Source organism: Solanum lycopersicum, chromosome 1 (genome assembly GCF_036512215.1).
Source record: "Solanum lycopersicum chromosome 1, SLM_r2.1".
In the NCBI taxonomy this organism is placed as follows: Eukaryota; Viridiplantae; Streptophyta; class Magnoliopsida; order Solanales; family Solanaceae; genus Solanum; species Solanum lycopersicum.
The window spans coordinates 88876735-88898912 of NC_090800.1; the positions used below are offsets into that span (position 1 = coordinate 88876735).

The following is a 22178-nucleotide window of genomic DNA, read 5'->3' on the forward strand; positions in this document are numbered from 1 at the left end:
TTCACGGTTTTTGAATATAATATTAAATAATTTAGCATTTTATTTTAATTTTATATTTATTAATTCTAAACAGTAGGAATTTTTTATATATTCACGTGTTGAAAATAATTAATCTTAATTGTTTGGTATTGCAATTTTAGTACGATATCTTAATATTTAGTTGTGTATTAATTCAAAAAAATTAAATCTTGATGAAAACAATTAAGATTTTAGGCGGTGAAAGGCATACTAGGATTACTTGAGATTCAAATAATAAATAAGAATAATCAAATCATCGTTCTAAATAATGCTTTTTTAACGAAACACAAAAGAAAATTTTGACAATTAAATGAACCCAATAGCACAAGATATTACAAATTTTTCTTGATATTGATTATTGATCAACCATAAAAACGATTCTTCCAAATTTTATTTAAATTAATTCTTCTTATAATATCCCTTAAAAAATCAACCCCTTAGAAACATTTTTATTTAGCTTTCATAAAATGCTTCCTAAGTCTATCTCCGTCCCGAGCTTCCGTCGTCGGCCTTGGCATTAAACCACTATCTATGCATGTATTTTCAGTCTGAAGTGACGAATCTTTTGCTTCTTGGGTGGTGTCGAACAATGGTGCTTGCGTTGCGGGAGATGCCCGCTGTAGGGTCCGGCTTGCTTCCCGCCCGAAAGTTTTAAGTTATTTTTTAAAAATAAAATTCGACCAAATTCCTTTTATTCTATTCTAAAAAAATTGACCCCCTCATACACTTGGAAATTATTTAATTTAGCATTCACAAATTGAATCTAGTCCATTTTACGTATTTTCTAAAAGCTTTGACAAAATTCTCATTAAAAAAGTCAATTATTCATATTAATAAGATGAGTTATTTTATTAAACATTTGTTCAATATTTTACTAGACAAAGATGATTTTGGAAAAAAAGTTAATAATAAATTGACAGATTTTTAAATTCCACAACCATATTTGGACAACTTTTTAATGTTACATTACTACCATGCAAATCTGAATTAGAGAAGCAAATACATTTATGGACAATGAAAAGATATTCAGAAGCAAGACTTTTAATTTTAGACCATTAAAATTATCACCTTATTTATTAAAATCAACTAATTGAAGATTGAAAGGTACTATTTGGTCAACCATTGTCAAAGCTAAAAATGAAAATTTATAGTCAAAACAATTACCACTCTCGAAACAAAGTAAGTAGATAATAAATTGTCCTAATGAAATCACTTAACATAATCAGTCACACACGCTTAATATTGGTCAACAAATTACTCTACATTTGTGCTGACAACAAGATTACCTTGATTGTCTTGTTTTAGTGACCAATACGCAATGTACTTTGATGTATCCTTTAGGAATCAATATGCCATTATTAATCAACACCATATGCATTGATCACATGTAAAATAATTTTATCGTTACATAAAAACTAATTACGTCTCCATAAAAAGATTAAACAAAGAATATGTAAGGCTGTTTCCCGTAACATATTAGTGGTGAGAATCAAGCTAGCAAGTTAAATCATCACAAAGAGGCAGAGGCTAAGCCAGAACATCTGTGTTGGATCTCAGCTGAAGACAGACAAAGAAGCCCACCATTTAGTCATTAATAAGCTTCAAACATACTCCAATAGCCTTGAGAACATGATGTGTGAGTTTGTGAAAACCATAAAAACAGCACATCAATAATTCACTACTTCGAACAAGTTTGACATATGAACTGAAAACAACTCTTGATTAAGCTGATTGAATCAAGATTGATTTTCACAAGAGATGGAAACAGTGAAAAACAACCAACATAAGCTCAAAGCAACACACTGAGACATCATTGACTGTTGAAACTTATACATCCTGTACTTGGGGCAAAGGACTCCCTCCTGTATCTAATATACCGTACCTACTTCATATTCTAGTAAACCAGCAAGCAAGGGAAATACCATTATTACAAGTATCAAATTGTCAAACACAATCCTATCTATGGTATATTCAAACGTTTTCAAGTCATGTTGGATAGGATGTTAAAAAGAGAGATCTGGCAAGGAGACACCTGATATGTACCTCAAGTCAGTAGATGGTTACAACAAAAAATATGCACACAACTAAAATCAGCAATCTCCTCTTCCCAGGTAAAAACACATTTGTGGTATCACAGAGCAGTAGATAACAGAGTACATAAAGCCAGTGATATTCCATAAATATTATGCATGTGTAATATATTAGTAATCTTGAATACAAAATAAGTACTTTTACATCACTAAGCATGATCTTAAATGAAAAAAGATAATGAAGATTCATAGAGTCGCCCCAACTAGCTTGACGTGAGGCATGATAGTGGTTGTTAATTGAAAGTCGGTAAGAATGACATAAAGAAAAATACATCTGTTTAGATACACGAAATTCTGTCAATAGCGACAGATAAATGTGCAAGCATAGTAAGATAGAAAAAATAAGTGCCGCTGCTGCATCTCAGTAGCAGGACTCGCCTGGAAAAGGAAACATCCATATCTGAGTCCATTAAACAATAAAAAGGTTTCCAAGACCGTAATAGATTATCTGCATTTCAAGAACAAGGAAATATTGTTTAGATAAGTCAATACCATCTTACCTAAATATTGCGCATCGAGTTTTCAGGACTAACAGATAAGGACCTCTTAAATTGACAATAAAAGTGCCAAGAAAAAACACGACAACATTCATGATTTGGAAGCTCACTAAGGTGTGTTCAAACAGTCAATTGGGAAGTTTTTGGCAACTGATTTTCTTTTCACTTGGTCATTTGGAAACTCTCTTCTTTGTTCACTCTTAGATATTTCAATTATCATACTGTAAATATTTAACACCACCTTGCCTTAAGAATCGTTGCTTAGCAAGCCTTCACAACTAGACCAAAGTCCTAAAATTATGAAGATTCACCAAATCCATCATTCACCCATCCAGTCCACCCCCAAATCCCCACCCCCATTTCTTTTATGCAGAATCTAAGACTTCTATCATTGGAGTTCTATTTCCAATAGTTGAGAAATTACAGTAATCAAAATTGATGAGCTGTCACACAAGGGGATTCAGAATAGATCAAAGTTCATGACCCTCTATTATGATTAATATTTTTCCATAAATAGATGACCAGCTGTAGTCTACTGAATTCTTATCTGTCTATATATTTTATCCGTCACCTCAGTCAGACATTCTAGATTTTGAAACCAAATCCATCTCTAAAGTTAGCAGCAGTACATTCAACCTGATTAAAACTGGAATTGTTCAGAACCAGATTTTATGGATAAACAAGGACCATGTTGCCATTGCGGCATCGAGCGTAAGTTCTATTAACCACCTATATCCCACCTTTTATGTTTATCAATAATATCATGCTTTACAGGATAATTGATTCAGTGATGCTTAGAATTTATGTGTCTGATGTTAAGCAGATAAAATTTGAAGGCTCACTGACTGAAAAACTAACTAAACAAATTCCCCTAAATTGCCGATCTGTTAAACATAAAACATAGCATACTTGAATTTTCTCACCTCTCGAGCCAAATGTTAATTAATTTTCAATACAGGAACTGAGGACATCTTGGATAAATTGTAGATTTGGTTCCCAATCCCTAGCATAGATGCACATTTTAGACCCTGCTGTTTTCCTCTTCATATTTGGCACCAACGACCCTGCTCTACAACAACTGTTTGTCATTGGTATATCTCCATAACCACTCCATTTTGAAATTTCAGATTTATTTGTCATTGGTAACCTTTCTTTTCTTTGTTTCCCTGCCACAAAAACTTTCTCCTAATGTTATCCAACCTTTTGACTGGGAAATAAAGGAATCATAAAAGTTGGGAAAGCATCAAGGACTGAATTAATGAGAGTTAGTTTTCCTCGTAAGAAGAGTAAGTTTTCCACCTGGCTGCCTTTTTTTTACACGTTTCTATCACTCTATCCCACATTTCTATAGATTTAAATTTAGCTCCCAGAGGTAGTCCCAAGTAAATTGTTGGCAGACTGCCAACTTCTCCATCATGTATAGCAGCTAGCCACTTTATGCTGGTGACTTCATTTATAGGATACATTAGATTCCCACCTCTAAAATCTATGTGCTTGGACTCTCAGAAATTGTTGCCGCACCCGTGTAGAATTCTCCAAAATGCACCACTTTTGGAGCATCTGACAATTTCCCTATGTTCCAAGACAGAACTCTCAACCTAGGAGTTCCCTTGGTACCCTTGCCCTCACCCCAAATCATTGTCATGAATTTTAACTACCATCATATCTTTTGAAGCCACTAACGCCAGTTATGGAATAATCAAGGGTAAATAATCAAAAGGGGCAACCCGTAACATCAAAAACCCTAAATTTAAAAGTGGCAGTCACACAATACAATGAAGAAAATAAAAAAGGAGCAATAAACTATAGCAAAGATACCAGTTTAGAGTAGGAACCAAGAAAATGTAGTAATATTCACAAGGGCACGATAATAAATTCATAAACACATTATCAGATTTAAGGAAATCAGTTAACAATCAAGAAACAATAAGGGTCCGAACAATCTGTCGGAAAAATCAGGTTTAGATAAGACAGGAAAATATTAAAGGGGTGGTGGCTCATACATAGGAGTTGATGGGGATAAAAAAAACGATGGACTGATTTACCAAAATCCAGTGAGCTCCGATATACTCCTTTGGCTTGTCGGTCGTCGGTCATCAGGATGGGATCGGTGGATTCTTACTGACCTGTGGTGGCAGTGCGACAAAAAAATACAGAGGAAGTGAGAAAGAAAGAGGGCAGGGGGATTGCAGTGGAGGAGAGTAGTGGGTGATCCGTTTGGAGAGAGGGGGGGGGGGAATTATTTTACTATTGAATATTATACAGTTCACCACTGTCAGATTAGATGATAGCGTTTCTCCTTAAAATATCATGAATATAAATGCAGTCTGCCAAGAGGTTAACTATTTTGCATGGTTCCTTAACACATCATCCAAATCCTTTTCAATCTTTCCACCATAAAGTGGAGATGAAAATGTGTGTATAAAAGAAGTTGACACATCCTTAAAGTCTATATATGTTTCAGAGAAAGATATTCACTCTTGTTTTGCCAAAGATATTCCCCGCTATATGTACTCTAGTTTCGTGACGCTTTTGTTCTCGTGCAGTACATTCTAAACCTTTTACAGAAAATCTTAATTGTCAATGATCATTGGTCTTTAGTTTCTGAGACAAGTTACCTGTAAGATTTTATTCATATTTTGTCCCATTTAAATGCTAATTAATTGTGAACTCAAACAGAAACCCCCCTATGGAGACCTGGGCCAACTGCAAAACCGGTGCTCTGCAATGCATGTGGATCAAGATGGGAAACTAGGGGGACACTAGATGACTATCTTCCAGAACATGCAAGCAAAGGAAAACAGAGCTATCAGTTACCTTCTGAGGTGAAGCCACATCTCATAGCTCGTGATGACCAAAAGCTGGAAGTTGGCGAAGAGGTTTCTGGACAGAATGGCTCTTCAGCTTGTCTTGAAGAGAAAATGATTCATATATCAAGCTTAGGTTCAGCAAGATCATCCTCAGACAAATGCATGCAGATGCAAGAAACAAATGGTAAAAAAAAATTCACTTATATTTACATGATGGACTTGTCCTATACCATCTCTTTTGACTCTTGCTGCCTCCTCTCCTAATCCAGCTCTTTAACAACTCTGAAGTATGTTCTGGCACTGTCCAGTTCAGACTGGAGATACTAAGAAACAAATTTCAGATTTGCTTAGTAAATTACAAAGCAAGAATAGGTGGCTGTCTGTTTCTCTTGTCAAATTGCATAAAAAGCACCCAGGGACCAGCTGTCTGCCCTTCTTCTGTAGCATTTCCTGTGTTAAACATGCCCTCTCTATCACTAGCCAAGTGAGACATTTCACTTTTGTAGGAGTGGCCCATTCCAGAAATAGTTCCAGAGATGTTTTAGATCCCCAGCCATCAGCTGGAGACCTCTTCTGTAGACACTGCTAACTGAATAAACACCACTTTTTAAAATGCTTTCGCACCATCTTGTCTGTGAAATTTGTATTGATACTTATTCCACCTATCTTTCCTAATAATTTTGCAACCCTTTCCACCTCCCAATCATTTACAAGTCTTCTGAAGGCTAAATCCCATCCCCGTTCTGGCCCAACAGGCACCTACATTAGCATCAGGATTCACATAAATCTGGAAGAGATTCCCAAGAGGGGATTGTTCTAGCCATAAATCCTTCCAGACTCTTGTTTTACTATCATTTCTCACTTCGATGTATAAGTCTGCCTTCATTTGAGGCCACAAACTACTGATTGTTCTCCATACTCCCACACCCTGTAAGGTTCAACTGTGTTCTTTGTACACCATGGGGTTAGCTAACCATACTAGGCTTTAATCACCTCTTTCCAGAAATCATTTCCCTCCTAAATGTACCTCCACAGCGACTTCAGAAGACTTCCAAATCTCTAATAGCCCCAGCACCCCCCTCCCCCTCTCCCTCCCCCGCTGTCTTTGATAAGGAGTTCAGCCTTCCAGTTTACCACCAGAAAGGAGTTTAGATTCCCTGAAGGGACCTCCAGAGGTTTATCTTGGAGTCTATATCCTGAATCAAATCCTTTCTTAAGCGTAAGGGTTATAAGAAAGTGCAAAGCTAATATCTTTAACTAAACAAATTTTTGTAACTGCTTACCCCCCATCCCCTCACGAAAAAAAAAGATCTATAGTATTCGTACCTTATTGTTTTATGTGCACTAACGTTCACCTTTTTTCGGTAGAAGCAGACAAAGATCCTCACTTGAATCCATACAGTGCCCCAAGAAGAAATAGATCAAAGCTTACACAAAGCATTTTGTCACCTGCTCAAAGACTCAAGAGGACACTTGATAACAATCTCCAAGCACCAGACTTTGAAATTATATCTGACGAAGATGAGCCTGTTACTCTAATTTATGCAAGGAACAAATACATTCCTCCTAATGAGATCGGTCTTGGAGCTATGCTGCTTGTAACACCAACTACTACTACAGAACGCTCGACGTCTCTATCAGCATTGGCAGAAGATACTGTCTCTTTTTCAATGGATGTTTCTAAATAAAATTCATCTATAAGTGAATTTTTAGATACATGAATATCATTCAAGTTGGTATGTGAAGTCAGCTCTGATTGTCTAGCTAGTGCAATGTTGGCTAAATACAATTTGGGCTGTTCCAACATTACGGATTTCCCAACGCGCAACAGTCTGGGTGTTTTGAGACCTAGTTTGTCTTGCTCTGGATATTTTTAGTTTCTTCCGTTTAATTGGATGGAATTTTTAGACATGTCAGTTCTGCTTTTTGGATGCATTTAATATGTCAAATCCGAAGTCTATCCTGCGTGCTTACCTACAAGTTTGTCAGTTTGTGTGGAGTCCACGGTAGACTAAAATTGTAACATCACAAAGGCCATTTGACTTACATATGCTTGACATTACAACTGTAATGTCTTGCATTGTACTTGTCTAAGGAGAAACAACAATGTACTAGATCATGTGGCTATGCAAAATGAAACTACTGGAAATGAGGATGGAAAAGCAAATGCATGTGAAAATAGATTCTTTCCACCTCATGTGGAAACTACATCAAGGGTATGCCAATAAATTGTTCTAAAACTGCTGCTGCTTTCAAAACTAACGAAATTCAAGGTACCACACAAGAAAGAGTTGATGAACAAATTGTAGCAAATCATTCATCAATTTACTCATATTTTCCTCTGATGATTTTCATCACATACATACATCAATATTATTTGTATAATTTTAGAACATTAATACTCTTTTAAAATAACCTACATGTTTTATTCATTTAAAAAGAAAGACTAATTTCCTACGAATAGTCACAACAATTTCTACCTTCATGTTTCTTCAGCCATAATTCACAACCATTTATAAATTCTTGGGGTTCTCTTTTCTGTGACTTATTCATCTCCAATGCATTGATATGTTTCGCCGAACTTCTTAGCATTATAATTTAGGTATTGACTTTCAATTAAAGAAGAAAAGAAGAGAACAAAGAAATGTGTAATTATCTATAAATAGTCAAGCATGAATGTTGAATTACTATAATACCCCAAATCAAAAATACTCAATTTATTTAATTATGTTATAATAAAAGTTTATACCTTTTTCACATAAACAAATTGTGACTTTTGCGATGAGTTGTGTCTTTTTCGAATGGTTGTGACTTTTTTATCGAGTTGTGACATTTCCGCTGAGTAGTGACTTTTTCAAAGGCTATGACATTTTCAAAGAGTTGTGACGTTACCAAAGTGTTGTGTCTTATCCGATGAGTTTTGAATTTTTCAAAGGGATAAGACTTTATTGATGAGCAGTGAATTTTTTGAAGAGTTGTGACTTATCCGAGGAGTTTCTTCAGACATTTAAACTACAATTTTTTTAGGCTTTATACTCTTCTTTTTCTTCTTAAAATCTCAACTATTAGTTGCAATTGTTGATTAAGTTCGAAAACCAACAAAATTCGAGGTACAACATAAGAAAGAGTTAGTGAACAAATTATAGCAAATCATTCATCAATTCACACTCATATTTTCCTCTGACGATTTTCATCACGTACATACATCAATATTATTTAAATAATTTTAGAACATTAATACTCTTTAATTAACCTACATGATTTATTCATTAAAAAAGACTAATTTCCTGTGAATAGTCACAACAATTTCTACCTTCATATTTCTTCAATAATAAATCACAACCATTCAATTCTTACAAATTCTTACGGATCTCTTTTGTGTGACAATTTGAGATCATTTAAAATTTTCATAAATAATTTATCCCCAATCCATAGATATATTTCGCCGAAGTTTTTAGCATTGAAATTTAGGTATTGACTATGAACTTTGTTTCACACGTAAATCTTCTATATAAAGTGAGCTGAAACTTTAATTTTTTTTCTTGAATAATTTCTTGTGTTTTCATTTGACAGAGACTTGAAATATACACATTGTTTAATTTTTTTAATAAAATAAATAGATGAAGATGTGGGCGAGACAATAATAACAATAAAAAATACAAAAATGCACATGATTATGATAAAATATTTCTTGTTTGTATTTCCATTTATTATTCTTTAAACATCAAATGAAGGAGTTTCTTTTCAATTTTTCTAAAACACCAGGCATCAACATAGTTCATTGAATTTGTAGTTTTGAAGTTAAGTCTGTTGTTTCAAAAATAATATTTGACTTTTACTTATAATATGATAATATTACCATGATAATAATTATATTATTATAGATATGGATGTAAAAATGAACGGAGAAAGTAAAGTGTTGGTGGCAAGAGACCTCAATCAAATGAAACACTAGGGTGAATATATCATGAACATATATTTCACCTTCCTTCTTCATTGAGTATGAATTGAACCACATATATTTACTTTTATATATTTATGTTGGGTATTAATTTTTTAAAGTATGAATTTCTTGTTATTTTGATATAAGAAAATGTTATGTCACAAGATACATCCTTTGCTAGCTATATAAAAATAAAAACAAAATAGTAATTGATCATAAAATAATTTTAAATCAAATAGAAAAATTCTCTAGATAATACTGTAAATTTTTTTCATCTTCCAATTTTTTACTTTAAAAAGTTTAATGTTTTTTATCGCGATAGAACATATATAAGATACTAGATACTCTGATAAGACAACATCTATATGAAATGTATGTGGCAAAATAAAGGATAATTTTCTTTAGAACTAATTATTGACGTAATATACTTTTCTTTGTTACATTCTACATCTAAAAGTATTGGCATTCACTATTTAAGTACACTTCTGTTTTTAGAAATTACATCTATATCATAACCTTACTCTAATATTAATTGAATAATAATATTTTGTGCAAGATATATCATATTTAAAGATAATATATTAAAATATTTTACAGTCATAACCTCAAGAGAAAAAATTAATGCTGATTATTTTTTATGTTGATATTATTTTTCTATTTTGTTGGTTAAGTTTATTTACAAAATTGAGTAAAGTTTATTTCGTGTGATTTATTGTCATTGGGTGAGCTCGAATTAGGCAGTAAGTGATGCCCTTGCTCTTAGTATACATGCTGATTACTGTCGCGAGTAGTGAGTGGAAAGAAAAATTTATTTTTGGTAAAACCAGAAAATGTAAAATTTTGTCGGTGTATTACTTGTACCATTAGTTGTTTGACAACTTGGTGGTACCTTTTTTTTCTACAATAATTTTATCATATCAAAATTAAATCTATTGCTAATGGTGGTCCATTTTTAACTTGCTAAGTGCATGATTGTGGTGTTAACTCCCCTTTGATGATATGCTTCAATGTTCTACCAACAATAAAATAAATTCAGAAAAAAAAGGAGAAACATATTTGTCCTTTCCTTTCACTCAATTTTTCTCTAGGTATGTTTTTGTATTTAAATCAAAGTATTTTATATATATCACAAATGTATTATCAAGTCAACAAGATCTTCTAGCTTCAAAATACATTATATTAAATTGTTCCGAGTTTTTTTTTTAAAAAAAAAACTCACAACAAATGTGAAAATATGTGAATCATTTAAAAATTATCATTTACAAAGTAAATTTATTTTCAATAATATGGAATAATCATTTACATTTTGTCCCTATACTAAATTAATTAAAAGTCCTATTTATTTATGTTAATATACATAAAAAATATATAATACATATCGTCTATAAGGTAATATTATCGAGATACAACCAATTACATGATTGAACCTCAACAAATTGAAATAGATATATGCATTTAACTAATAAAAATACCATCTTTATGGGTTCGCGTGAATAAGAGGTATATATGATTGATCCACATTGCACATTCACAACAAAATCTACAATTTTATTTTGTGGAAAATTTATTATTCATCTTTACTTAAATAAACAAATACTATTTACTATAATGTATATTTTTTGAATTGGTAATCACGTGCAACACACGTGTCGAAAAACTAGTTTTCATAAAAGGACCAACAATAGTCTACCGAATTCTTATTTGTCTATATAAATTGTGACCCATCACCTTACTCAGACATTTTAGATTTTGAGAGCAAATCGAACTATAACGGTTAGAATCAACAAATTTAAATTGATTTGAAGTGAATAATTCATTATCAGATCTTATGGGAAGACAAGGTCTATGTCTCTATTGTGGCATCAATCATAAGTTATATTCACCGCTTATATCCCGTCTTTTATGTTTATCAATAGTGTCATGCTTTACGGGACACTTGATTCAGTTATACTTAAGATTTATGTACATGATCAGCAAATACATTTTGAAGACTCACGTGCAGAAACACTAACTACCCAAATATCCATAAAATGGTGAATCTGTTAAAAAGTAAAATTTAGAGTACAATAATTTTCTCATCTGTCGAGCCAAATGTTAATTAATTTTCAGTACATCTACCATCAGTCCGACATGAACTGCTGTCATTTAGGATAAATTTTGGATTTGGTCCCCAATTCCTACCATCCATGCACATTTAGTTCCCAATTATTTAATCTTTTGACAACCATTTGATTAGATAACAAGAAAAAATATACAATACATATTGTCTATAAGGTAATATTATTGAGATACAACCAATTACATGATTGAACCAAAACAAATTGAAATAAATATATGCATTTAACTAATAAAATTATCATCTTTATGGGTTCGCGTGAAAAAGAGGTATATATGATGATCCACATTGCACATTCACAAAAAAATCTACAATTTTATTTTGTGAAAAATTTATTATTCAAATCTTCACTTAAATAAACAAAGACTATTTACTATAACGTATATTTTTTGAATTGGTAATCACGTGCAACACATGTGTCGAAAAACTAGTTTTCATAAAAGGACCAACAATAGTCTACCGAATTCTTATTTATCTATATAAACTGTGACCCATCACTTTACTCAGACATTTTAGATTTTGAGATCAAATCGAACTCTAACAGTTAGCATCAACATATTTAAATTGATTTGAACTGAATAATTCATTATCAAATCTTATGGGTAGACAAGGTGTATGTCTCCATTGTGGCATCAAGCATAAGTTATATTGACCGCTTATATCCCGTCTTTTATGTTTATCAATAGTCTCATGCTTTACGGGACACTTGATTCAGTTATGCTTAAGATTTATGTACCTGATGATCAGCAAATACATTTTGAAGACTCGCGTGCAGAAACACTAAATACCCAAATATCCATAAAATGGTGAATCTGTTAGAAAGTAAAATATAGAGTACAATAATTTTCTCATCTGTCGAGCCAAATGTTAATTAATTTTCAGTACATCTACCATTAGTCCAACATGAACTGCTGTCATTTAGGATAAATTTTAGATTTGGTCCCCAATTCCTACCATCCATGCACATTTAGTTCCCAATTAATTAATCTTTTGACAACCATTTGATTAGATAAAAGAAAAAATATACAATACATATCGTCTATAAGGTAATATTATTGAGATACAACCAATTACATGATTGAACCTCAACAAAATGAAATAAATATATGCATTTAACTAATAAAAATACCATCTTTATGGGTTCGCGTGAATAAGAGGTATATATGATGATCCACATTGCACATTCACAAAATAATCTACAATTTTATTTTGTGAAAAAAATTATTATTCAAATCTTCACTTCAATAAACAAAGACTATTTACTATAACGTATATTTTTTGAATTGGTAATCACGTGCAACACACGTGTCGAAAAACTAGTTTTCATAAACAGACCAACAATAGTCTACCAAATTCTTATTTGTCTATATAAATTGTGACCTATCACCTTACTCAGATATTTTAGATTTTGAGAGCAAATCGAACTCTAACGGTTAGCATCAACAAATTAAAATTGATTTGAACTGAATAATTCATTATCAAATCTTATGGGTAGACAAGGTCTATGTCTCCATTGTGGCATCAAGCATAAGTTATATTCACCGCTTATATCCCGTCTTTTATGTTTATCAATAGTCTCATGCTTTACGGGACACTTGATTCAGTTATGCTAAAGATTTATGTACCTGATTATCAGCAAATACATTTTAAAGACTCGCGTGCAGAAACACTAAATACCCAAATATCCATAAAATGGTGAATCTGTTAAAAAGTAAATATAGAGTACAATAATTTTCTCATCTGTTGAGCCAAATGTTAATTAATTTTCAGTACATCTACCATCAGTTTAACATGAACTGCTGTTATTTAGGATAAATTTTGAATTTGGTCTACTATCCATGCACATTTAGTTCCCAATTATTTAATCTCTTGACAACCATCGTCCTTACTTTTAGATGATGTTCTCCCCAAAATTCAAATCTTCGTGACTCACTAGGGCTTTTACATGCACCACAAGCATTAAAACCCCCTTACCCCATACAATAAATATAGGTCTAACCACTACTTTATGCGACATACCTTTAAGCCATGGCAACACATTTTTATCGCAAAGTATATCGGAAATGCCTTCAAATTACCCACCCTACTCCAATATGACGTGCGACATCATAAGCCTATAATTATTGACCCAAGATACTTGAAGTTTCCGCTCTTGGTGTTGGATAAAATTTGTGAGTGGTTGCTCACTTCCAATTTTGCCTCAAGTGTTACATCATTGAAGTTACACGTGGAATACTTTATTTTACTTTTGCTTAACCTGGTAAAATATGTCCCAAAACTTCCAATTTTTCGTTAACTCTACGTCGTATCTTGTTATTCCATACTATGTCATCTGCGAACTGAAAAGACCACAATACCTTCAGTTGAATATACAGTGTCAATTCATCCATCACTAAGGCAAAAATGAACAAGCTAAGGGTCGATCTCTAGTGCAACCCCATCATTATCGAAAAATGTTCCAAGAATCCTCCCAATAATATTATATGTTGATACCCATGCTAAAAAGCATAAATGGTGCACTTGATTAAATATTTGGTTATATACTTCCTACTCAATACATTTTTTCCTTCTTATTATAGTGGTGCACCCATGTTCTAGAAATCCTAGATTTGTTTGTCTATATTCGTTTTTTCCTTCAGATTGCACAACACCTTATTGTTGCTTGCTCGTTTACTGATTTCCTTAATCTGATATATTGCAGCGCCGTTATATTAGATGATGTACAAGGCACTTTCGGCTTTAGGGATAGAAATGAAGGATTTCTCTTTTGAACTTCGCAAAAGCTATTGAGATGATTAGAGTTGATTCCAATTTCTAGAAGAGGGAGGACCTTTTGTAGTGTGGTGGCTAAGACTCGGCTAGATTCTTTACTCCTTAGAATATTTGATAGAGGTTTATGCAATGACTGGATCTTACAACTAAACATAAGCTCGTGGTTATGGCTAAGTTCAACTTTCTTGCATGGTTCCTTACGTGATAAAAATGTGATTAAAGAAACAGTTGAAGCGATCCTTAAAACTCAACGCAGGTTTCACAAAAGGAACTTTCCTCTTGTTTTTAATATTATACATACTCTAGTGTCATGACACTTTCGTTCTCATGCAATACATTCTCTACATTTTTTTTGTAGAAAAATCTTTATGGTTAATAGAGTTATTAATATGGGTTGACCCACCCTATCAGGGCTAATCCATACAGGTTTTGAAATTTGACGGGTCAGGCCAGGCTAACCCATTTTTTTTGTGAGCTAGAAAATGATTGGCCAACCCAAAAGTACGTGGGCTTTGGTAAAAGTAATTTTTTTTATAATATTTTAAATAAAATTATAATTTAAACTTATAATCATAAATATCGACAAGATAATAGTACATACTGTTGGTATTACTAGTATTTAATCAAATCCACAAATAAAATTATCTTTATAATATTTATTAGGTTTGATTTTAAATTTAAGCATAATTAGCTGAACAAATGTATTAATCTAACTGTTTTCCAATAATTATAATAAAGAAAAAAAATTATGACAATATTTCATACGCTTACGACCTATGTAGTGATCCTAGAAATAGTGGGGAATTTTTATTTTATGTGATACATATTTTATAAATATAAATTGTAAATTTCAAACTTCAAAAGTGATTTTGAGTTTAGACTCTTGTTATTTTTAATAGGGGAACTTTCACATATAACCTCTTAGAATAGCCTAATTACTCTCCATAGCTATAGTTTGATAATTACATTTCGTAGTTACATCTTACATGAAAGAGAGAGGCTAGCGATACTGTGAAAAGGGGGGGGGGAAGAGTAAAAGAAAGGTAATTTGTATATGTATATTGGTTAGATAATTGTATATTATACATATGTATTTGTATATATGGCAAGAGAGATTGGGAGAGAGAGGAGAGAGGCAAGCGAGAGAGGACAGAGAGTGGGCGAGAGGTGAATTATATATGTATTTAATTATATATGGCTTTAGTCATCTACAACTACTTAAAGTTGTCCTCATAATTCATTTTAACACCTCAACTAAGGATTGTATATATTGAGCACTTTTACCATTTCGAATTGATTCCTATTTAACATTTTTTTACAATCATCTAAAAATATTAAGTGTGTGAGTTATACTTGCGATGACATGACACAAGGACGAATCAAATCATAACATGTGTCGTTTGAATCCAAAAAATTATTCAGAAATATATTTTAAATGAAAAAGTAAAATAAAATTTTGTACCCCTAAAAGATCCACCCACCCACCGAAACCTTCCCACATTACCCAATAGAAAAAACCAATTAATACTTTTACCATTGGAATGAATTGATGTTTGCCAGAATATTGAAAATGTAGATCTACATAAAAAAAAAGAAGGAACAAAATAGAAGAAAAAGAACGAAAGAGGGTGAGAAAAAGAGAAAGGAGGAGAAGGTGTGGTGTGGTGTGGTGTGCGCCTATGCAGAAAAAATTATGGAGACGGTCAATATGAATAGTACAGGGGGTGTGACTTGAGCAAGGGAAGAAAGAGTACATTTTTTTTATCCATTTTCATTAGTTTTAGTAAATAAGTTGGAAAAAGAAGAAGAAAATATTGATTTCAATTGCTTTACGCGCCTAGAGAGAGTGTAGCACACCTTTCTTGACATGTCAGCATTTTGTGTCAAATAGAAATGACTTTTGAACAAATAAAGTGTTCAATAGGCACAAAGATAAGTTGAGGTGTTCAAATGAAATATGCGAACAACTTTAAATGACGATATATGACTTAAGCCATTATATATTATACATATGTATTTGTATATATGACAAGCGAGATTGGGAGAAGGCGAGCGAGAGAGGGCAGAGAGTGGGACAGTGGTGAATTGTATATATATACATATATAGGTTAAATAATTGTAAATTATACATATGAATTTGTATATCTAGGCGAATTATACATATACAAATGTGACTAATTATACAAACTCGAAGTCAGCCCACATAATCAATGTATAATGTTAGTCGCGAGTGGTAATTATAGCAAATTATAGCTATGATGAGTATTTGCTTTGCCGCGTAGTTTTCCCTTTTTATAATACTCTATTCTATTTAGCCCAAGGGCCGGCCCTATCCATATTTCTCAAGCTCCACAATCAGTAGATTTATTCAGGCCGGGCTAAACATTTTTTTTCAAAAATGGGCTCCAAAAATCGTGGTAAAATGTTAAAATACTCCAAACTATAAGAACATTATATTTACATTTTAGATTATAGGAGGAAAAAAAAAAAAAAACTTATGTATAACCACTCTAAAAAGCCAAGAGTCAATGTATCTTGATATTTCATCATACTATATAATATAATATATAGCTTATTTTCTAAGCCCAACTAAGTTTGAACTCCCTATTAGTCCGTTAAATGAAGCTGACAATGTCAGTGCCTTTTGGTCGTTATCTTCATTGACCTCTTAATTTACATTAACGTCCTTAATATTTCCTAAACTAATAAAAATGACCCCATTTCTTCTCTTTCTCTCTTTCCCCCTTCATCTTTTATTGGCTTTTCATTTTCACCTTGTAATTTTGCGTCTTCGAGTCGATATGATTCACAGGAGTCATAGCCCAACCCTATCAAATCATGGATTGGGCCAGGCTAGCCCAACGGGCCTAGCTTATATTGACAACTCTAAATTTGTCAATGATCATTGTGATTTAGTTTAAATACTAATTAATTTTGAACTCAAACAGAAACCCCCCATTGGAGACCTGGGCAACATGAAAAACCTGTGTCTGGAATGCTTATGGAACAAGGTGGCGCGTTATGGGGACACTACAGAACTATATTCCTAGACATGCAAACAGAGAAAATCAGAGCATGCAGATGGAAGAAACAAATGGTAAAATACTTCCAGAAACAGAGAGCACTTATCTTGTCTCAGCAAATATGATGCATGTTCTGAATAAAATCCTTTCTTAAGCATTCATGTATTAAGAAAGTGGAAACTAATATCTTTCTGCTTAATTTCTGGCCAATTTCTTTCTTCAATTTTGCATGATAGTAATCATAAAACTCTTAGGAGCACGTTTGGCTGGGAACGAGTTATCACGAGATTGTTATCCCACCCTCAATGTGGAATAAAAATAACACTAAATCCCTGGATAACTACCTCGGGGATAAGTTAGATCTTATCCCTCCTAAACATGGGATAAGCTCATCCTAAAATTAATCCTAAGACTAGTTATGCCTTATCTTTCGTACCAAACGAGCCCTTAGTCACAAAGAAATTATGAGATAGGTGAAAGACAGCAACCAAATCATTGTAGATGCACCTTACCATAGAGTAATTCTAAGAAAAGAAAGAAACAGTTAACCCAATAATACTATTGATTCCAAATACAAACTTCTCTTATTCTATTGATTGAGAGTGTGTTTGGTATGAAGGAAAACATTTTCTGAAAAATGTTTTCCAATTTCCCATGTTTGGTTGGGACAAAAGTTTTGGAAAATATTTTCCAAATCAACTCATTTTCCTCAAAATTAAGGAAAATGACTTCCCTTCAAAAATTAAGGAAAACATTTTCCATAGCTCTCATTCAATTTCAAATTACATTTTTTTTTTGGAAAAACATCAATTTAAAAAAATATTTTCAATTTCAAATTTTTTATTTTTCACAGGATCCTTGATCTTCCCCCCACCGGCCAGCCCCCCCCCCCCCCCTCCCTTCCCCAAAAAATTAATTTTGCTTTTTAAAAATATTTTCAACTTCAAATTTTTATTTTTAAACTCCTACCCTCCCCTCCCCCCCTCTCGGCCAGCCCCCCTACCAGCCCCCACCCACCCCAATCCCCCAAAAAATTAATTTTGCTTTTTAAAAATACTATCAACTTCCAATTTTTATTTTTTCGCTCCTACCCCCCCCCCCCCCCACTACCCCCACCCCCACTCCAAAATAATGATAATTTTGATTTTAAAAAATATTTTTAATGTCATAAATTATTTTTTACTTGAGTAAAAATAAAAGATGTCTCTCAAAAACATTTTTCATTAATAAATCAAACACTAAAAATCATTTCTGGAAAATATTTTCTACTCACCAACCAAACATGAGAAAATAAGTCCAAAATCTACTTGTTTTCCAGGAAAACATTTTCTAGGAAAACATTTTCCTCCATACCAAACACACCCTGGAAATGGATAAATTGGAACCACCCCCAAAAAAGGGAGCGGAAAATAGTGGAAGAGAATCTACAGAATATACCAACAAATTTAACCGTGAGACAGAAAAAAATTTCAGCATTCTTCCACTTGGTTGTTTTATGTTGGTATCTAATATTCAAAAGAATCATTTACACCATAAGCTCTAAGAAAACTTGATAAGCATCTATCAAGATTCACGAGACATGAATTTATTTTTATGCAGGAAATTCCTATCATTTGTTCGATTACTGTGATGTGCTTGTCAAATTATGTAATGTCAAATCACATTCAGGATTTTACCAAATAAGCCGTAGGAAAGTAATTATTATATGATACTCTACATACTCTACAAGCACAATCTTTGTTTTCTTTCTTGCCAGCACTATGCTAATCCATGTATCTACTCAATTTAATTCACAAGTTGAGGCATACTCACCAAATAAGAAATTAATCCAATTATCAGTCACAAAGCCACCTGTACGAGAAACTTCATCTCTCACCTGCAGAGTATTAATGAGACCATCTTATATTTAGGCAAATCGGTTGATTTGATTAATGTACTAGTGCAGGCAGAAATGGATGTAAAAAAGCATTGTTGGAAAGAAATTGAATGTAGTCATTCTTTTCCAGATCTGCACACTCTTCACTTTGATGTTGCACCCATGTTGGATTCTCAAAAATGCACTACTTTAAGCGAATCCAACATGCACCCATTGATATTTTTGAAGAGTCCGAGAAACATAGATTATATGTCATTATTTGAAAACTCTTTTATCTGCTCACTCTTAGATATTTGAATTATCATCTTGAAACTGTTCAACACTTCCTTGACCTAAGATTCATTGCTTAATAAGCAACCACTAGATTAAAGGCCAAAAATTATGAAAATTCACCAAATCCAGCTTTCACCCCACCCACACCAAGCCTCAAATTCCCACCCCCTTTTCATTTGATAGAGAATCTAAGACTTCTCTCATTGGAGTTAATAGTGTAAATAGTTCAGAAATTACTGTAATCAAAGTTGATGAGCTGTCATAGGGGAAAAAGAAAAATTCAGAATACACAAAAGTTAATGAAAAATCTGCCATTATTAATATATTTCCATATAAAGGACCAGATATAGTCTACCTAATTCTTATCTGTCTATATATATACTGACCCGTGACCTCACTCAAGCATTTTAGATTTTGAGAGCAAATCGAACTCTAAAAGTAAGCAGCAGCAAATTCAACCTGATTTGAACTAAATAATTCATAATCAGATCTTATGGGTAGACAAGGTCCATGTCTCCATTGTGGCATCAAGAGTAAGTTCTATCCACCTCTGCCTCAAGTGTTACGTCATTGAAGTTACACGGGGAATACTTTGTTTTAGTTTTGCTAACCTTGAAACTTTAATCTCTGAGATCTGTTTCAAAACTTATAATTTTTCGTTAACTCCAACCCGTGTCTCGTTATTCTGTACAATTTCTTCTGTAAATGGAATAATCCACAGTCCCATCCATTGAATATATCATGTCAATTCATCCCTCACTAAGGCAAAAGAAAAGAACAACAGGCTAAGTGCAACCCCATCATGACCGGAAAGTGTTCCAAATCTCCTCCCATGATATCATGTGGGGGCACCCATGCTATAAAAAGGCTAAATGGAGCACTTGGGTAAATGTTTAGTTATTTACATAGAGGATTTGGAATCACTTCCTACTCAATACATTTTTTCCTTCTTTTTTTTAGTGGTGCACCCATGTTCTAGAAATCCTAGATTCGTCCGTCTAAATCTGATTTTTCCTTTACAGATTGTGAAGCGCCTTATTGTTACTTGCTTGTTAACTGATTTCCTTCATCTGATATTGCATTCATGAATTTATTTCTGCATCCTTACAGATACTACTGCATTTTTTGGTTCACTTTGAACAATATCTTTTCTATAGCTTATTACTTCCATTTATTTTCGTCATTGAATTGTGTGACTGTCAATGTTAAGATTTAGGTTTTTTGTCCTTATGGGTTGCCCATTTTTTGTGGTTTATTGCACACTTGATTATTCTTCAACTTGCATTAGTGGCATCAGGGTTTGATGTAGTTTATGGTCATGTACTTGATTGGCAGCGGGAAGGGGGGAGGGGTGGTAAGGGTTCCAAGAGAGATCCAGGTTGAGAGTTGGCTCTTGAAACATAGGGACATAGACGATGAAGTCAATAGAGTTAGTTAAGATTCTTATGAAGAGGAAGATCAATATAGCTTGTGTTCAAGTCACCAAAAGGGTAGGAATCAAGGCGAGGGTTCTAGATGGATATAAGTTATGGTACTCGAGAAGATCGAGGAGTAGAAAGAGTAGGCATTAAGTAGAGAAGGAACTCAAGGAGCAAGTGGCAGAGATTAAGAGGGTGAATGATAAGTTAATGTTCATTAAGCTAGCCTTGGGAGGGCTAACTATTAACTTAATTAGTGCACAAGTGCAGCAAACGGGTATAGACAAGGAGGTCAAAAAAATCTTTTTCGATCTGGGAGGAGTTCGATGAGGTCGTGAGAGTTATCCCGTGTACTGCGAAACCAATTTTATGAGGGGATTTTAATAGTCACAAAGGGACAACTTCGAGAGGATATGATGAAGTACGAGGCACTTTCAGCCTTGGGGATAGAAATGGAGTTTTGCTTTTATACTTCACAAAGCTATCGAGTTGATCATAGCTAATTCCAGTTTCTAGAAGAGGGAGGAGCACTTGGTGACGTTTTGTAGTGTGGTGGCTAAGATTCAGATAGATTCTTTGCTCCTTAGAAAATGTGATTGAGGTTCATGAAAGGACTGGATCAAGAGAGGGGATTACAACCCAACACTTAGGAAATTGGAGAGAAGTTAGTGGTTATGAGGATTTCAGAGAGTAGTGAGGAAACAAAGGGTGTACGGGCTAGGACAACAAACTATATCAGAGAAGTAACAATAGAGGTGTAGGGGGTCCCGAAGAGTTATCCAGAGAGGCACAAAAGGGAATGGTGGTGGAATGAAGAGGTCCAAAGCACAATAAAAGCCAAGAAGGTTGATTACAAGACGTTAATTAAAGCTTAGATGAGGAGGAATAATTAGAGGTTTAAGACGACGAAAAAGGAAAGCAGAGCTAGTGGGGTTGCAATTAATATATGGTCTAAAACAATTGATTGCATCAAGAAAACAACAAGAGAGGCGGTAGGGATCTTGAGGGGTTACCCAGGTTGAGTATTCTAGGGATAATAAGAAAGACTGATACATGGTGTTCAGGGATTACCTAAAAGTCTATGCATGTTTCACACAAGGAAATTTCCTCTTATTTCTAATACTATACATACTCTAGTATCATGACAATTCCATTCTCCTGCAATATATTCAATACCTTTTTACAGTAGATCTTCATTGTCAATGATCATTGTGCTTTAGTTTCATACCTGTAAGAATTTTATTCAAATTTTCCCAGTTTAAACACTAAGTAATCTTGAACTCAAACAGAAACCCGCCATTGGAGACCTGGGCCACCTGAAAAACCAGTGCTATGCAATGCA

The 22178-nt window shown here is 33.5% G+C and overlaps 1 protein-coding gene across 27 annotated transcripts in view; it reads right to left on the reverse strand.

The window, feature by feature from the left end:
* Positions 1-2190: 2190 nt before the first annotated feature.
* Positions 2191-22178, reverse strand: part of LOC104645291 (uncharacterized) — a 68680-nt gene continuing 48692 nt past the window's right edge. For 12 of the 27 annotated variants that reach the window (XM_069292914.1, XM_069292909.1, XM_069292913.1 and 9 more), the window contains 3 exons: positions 19082-19145; positions 3529-3771; positions 2191-2556 (listed from right to left, as the gene is read on the reverse strand). In XM_069292914.1, the coding sequence (XP_069149015.1) occupies positions 3548-3771; positions 19082-19145 (288 nt within the window). In that variant the 3' untranslated portion in view covers positions 2191-2556; positions 3529-3547. The other 15 variants (XM_069292919.1, XM_069292918.1, XM_069292917.1 and 12 more) reach the window with 15 other exon arrangements.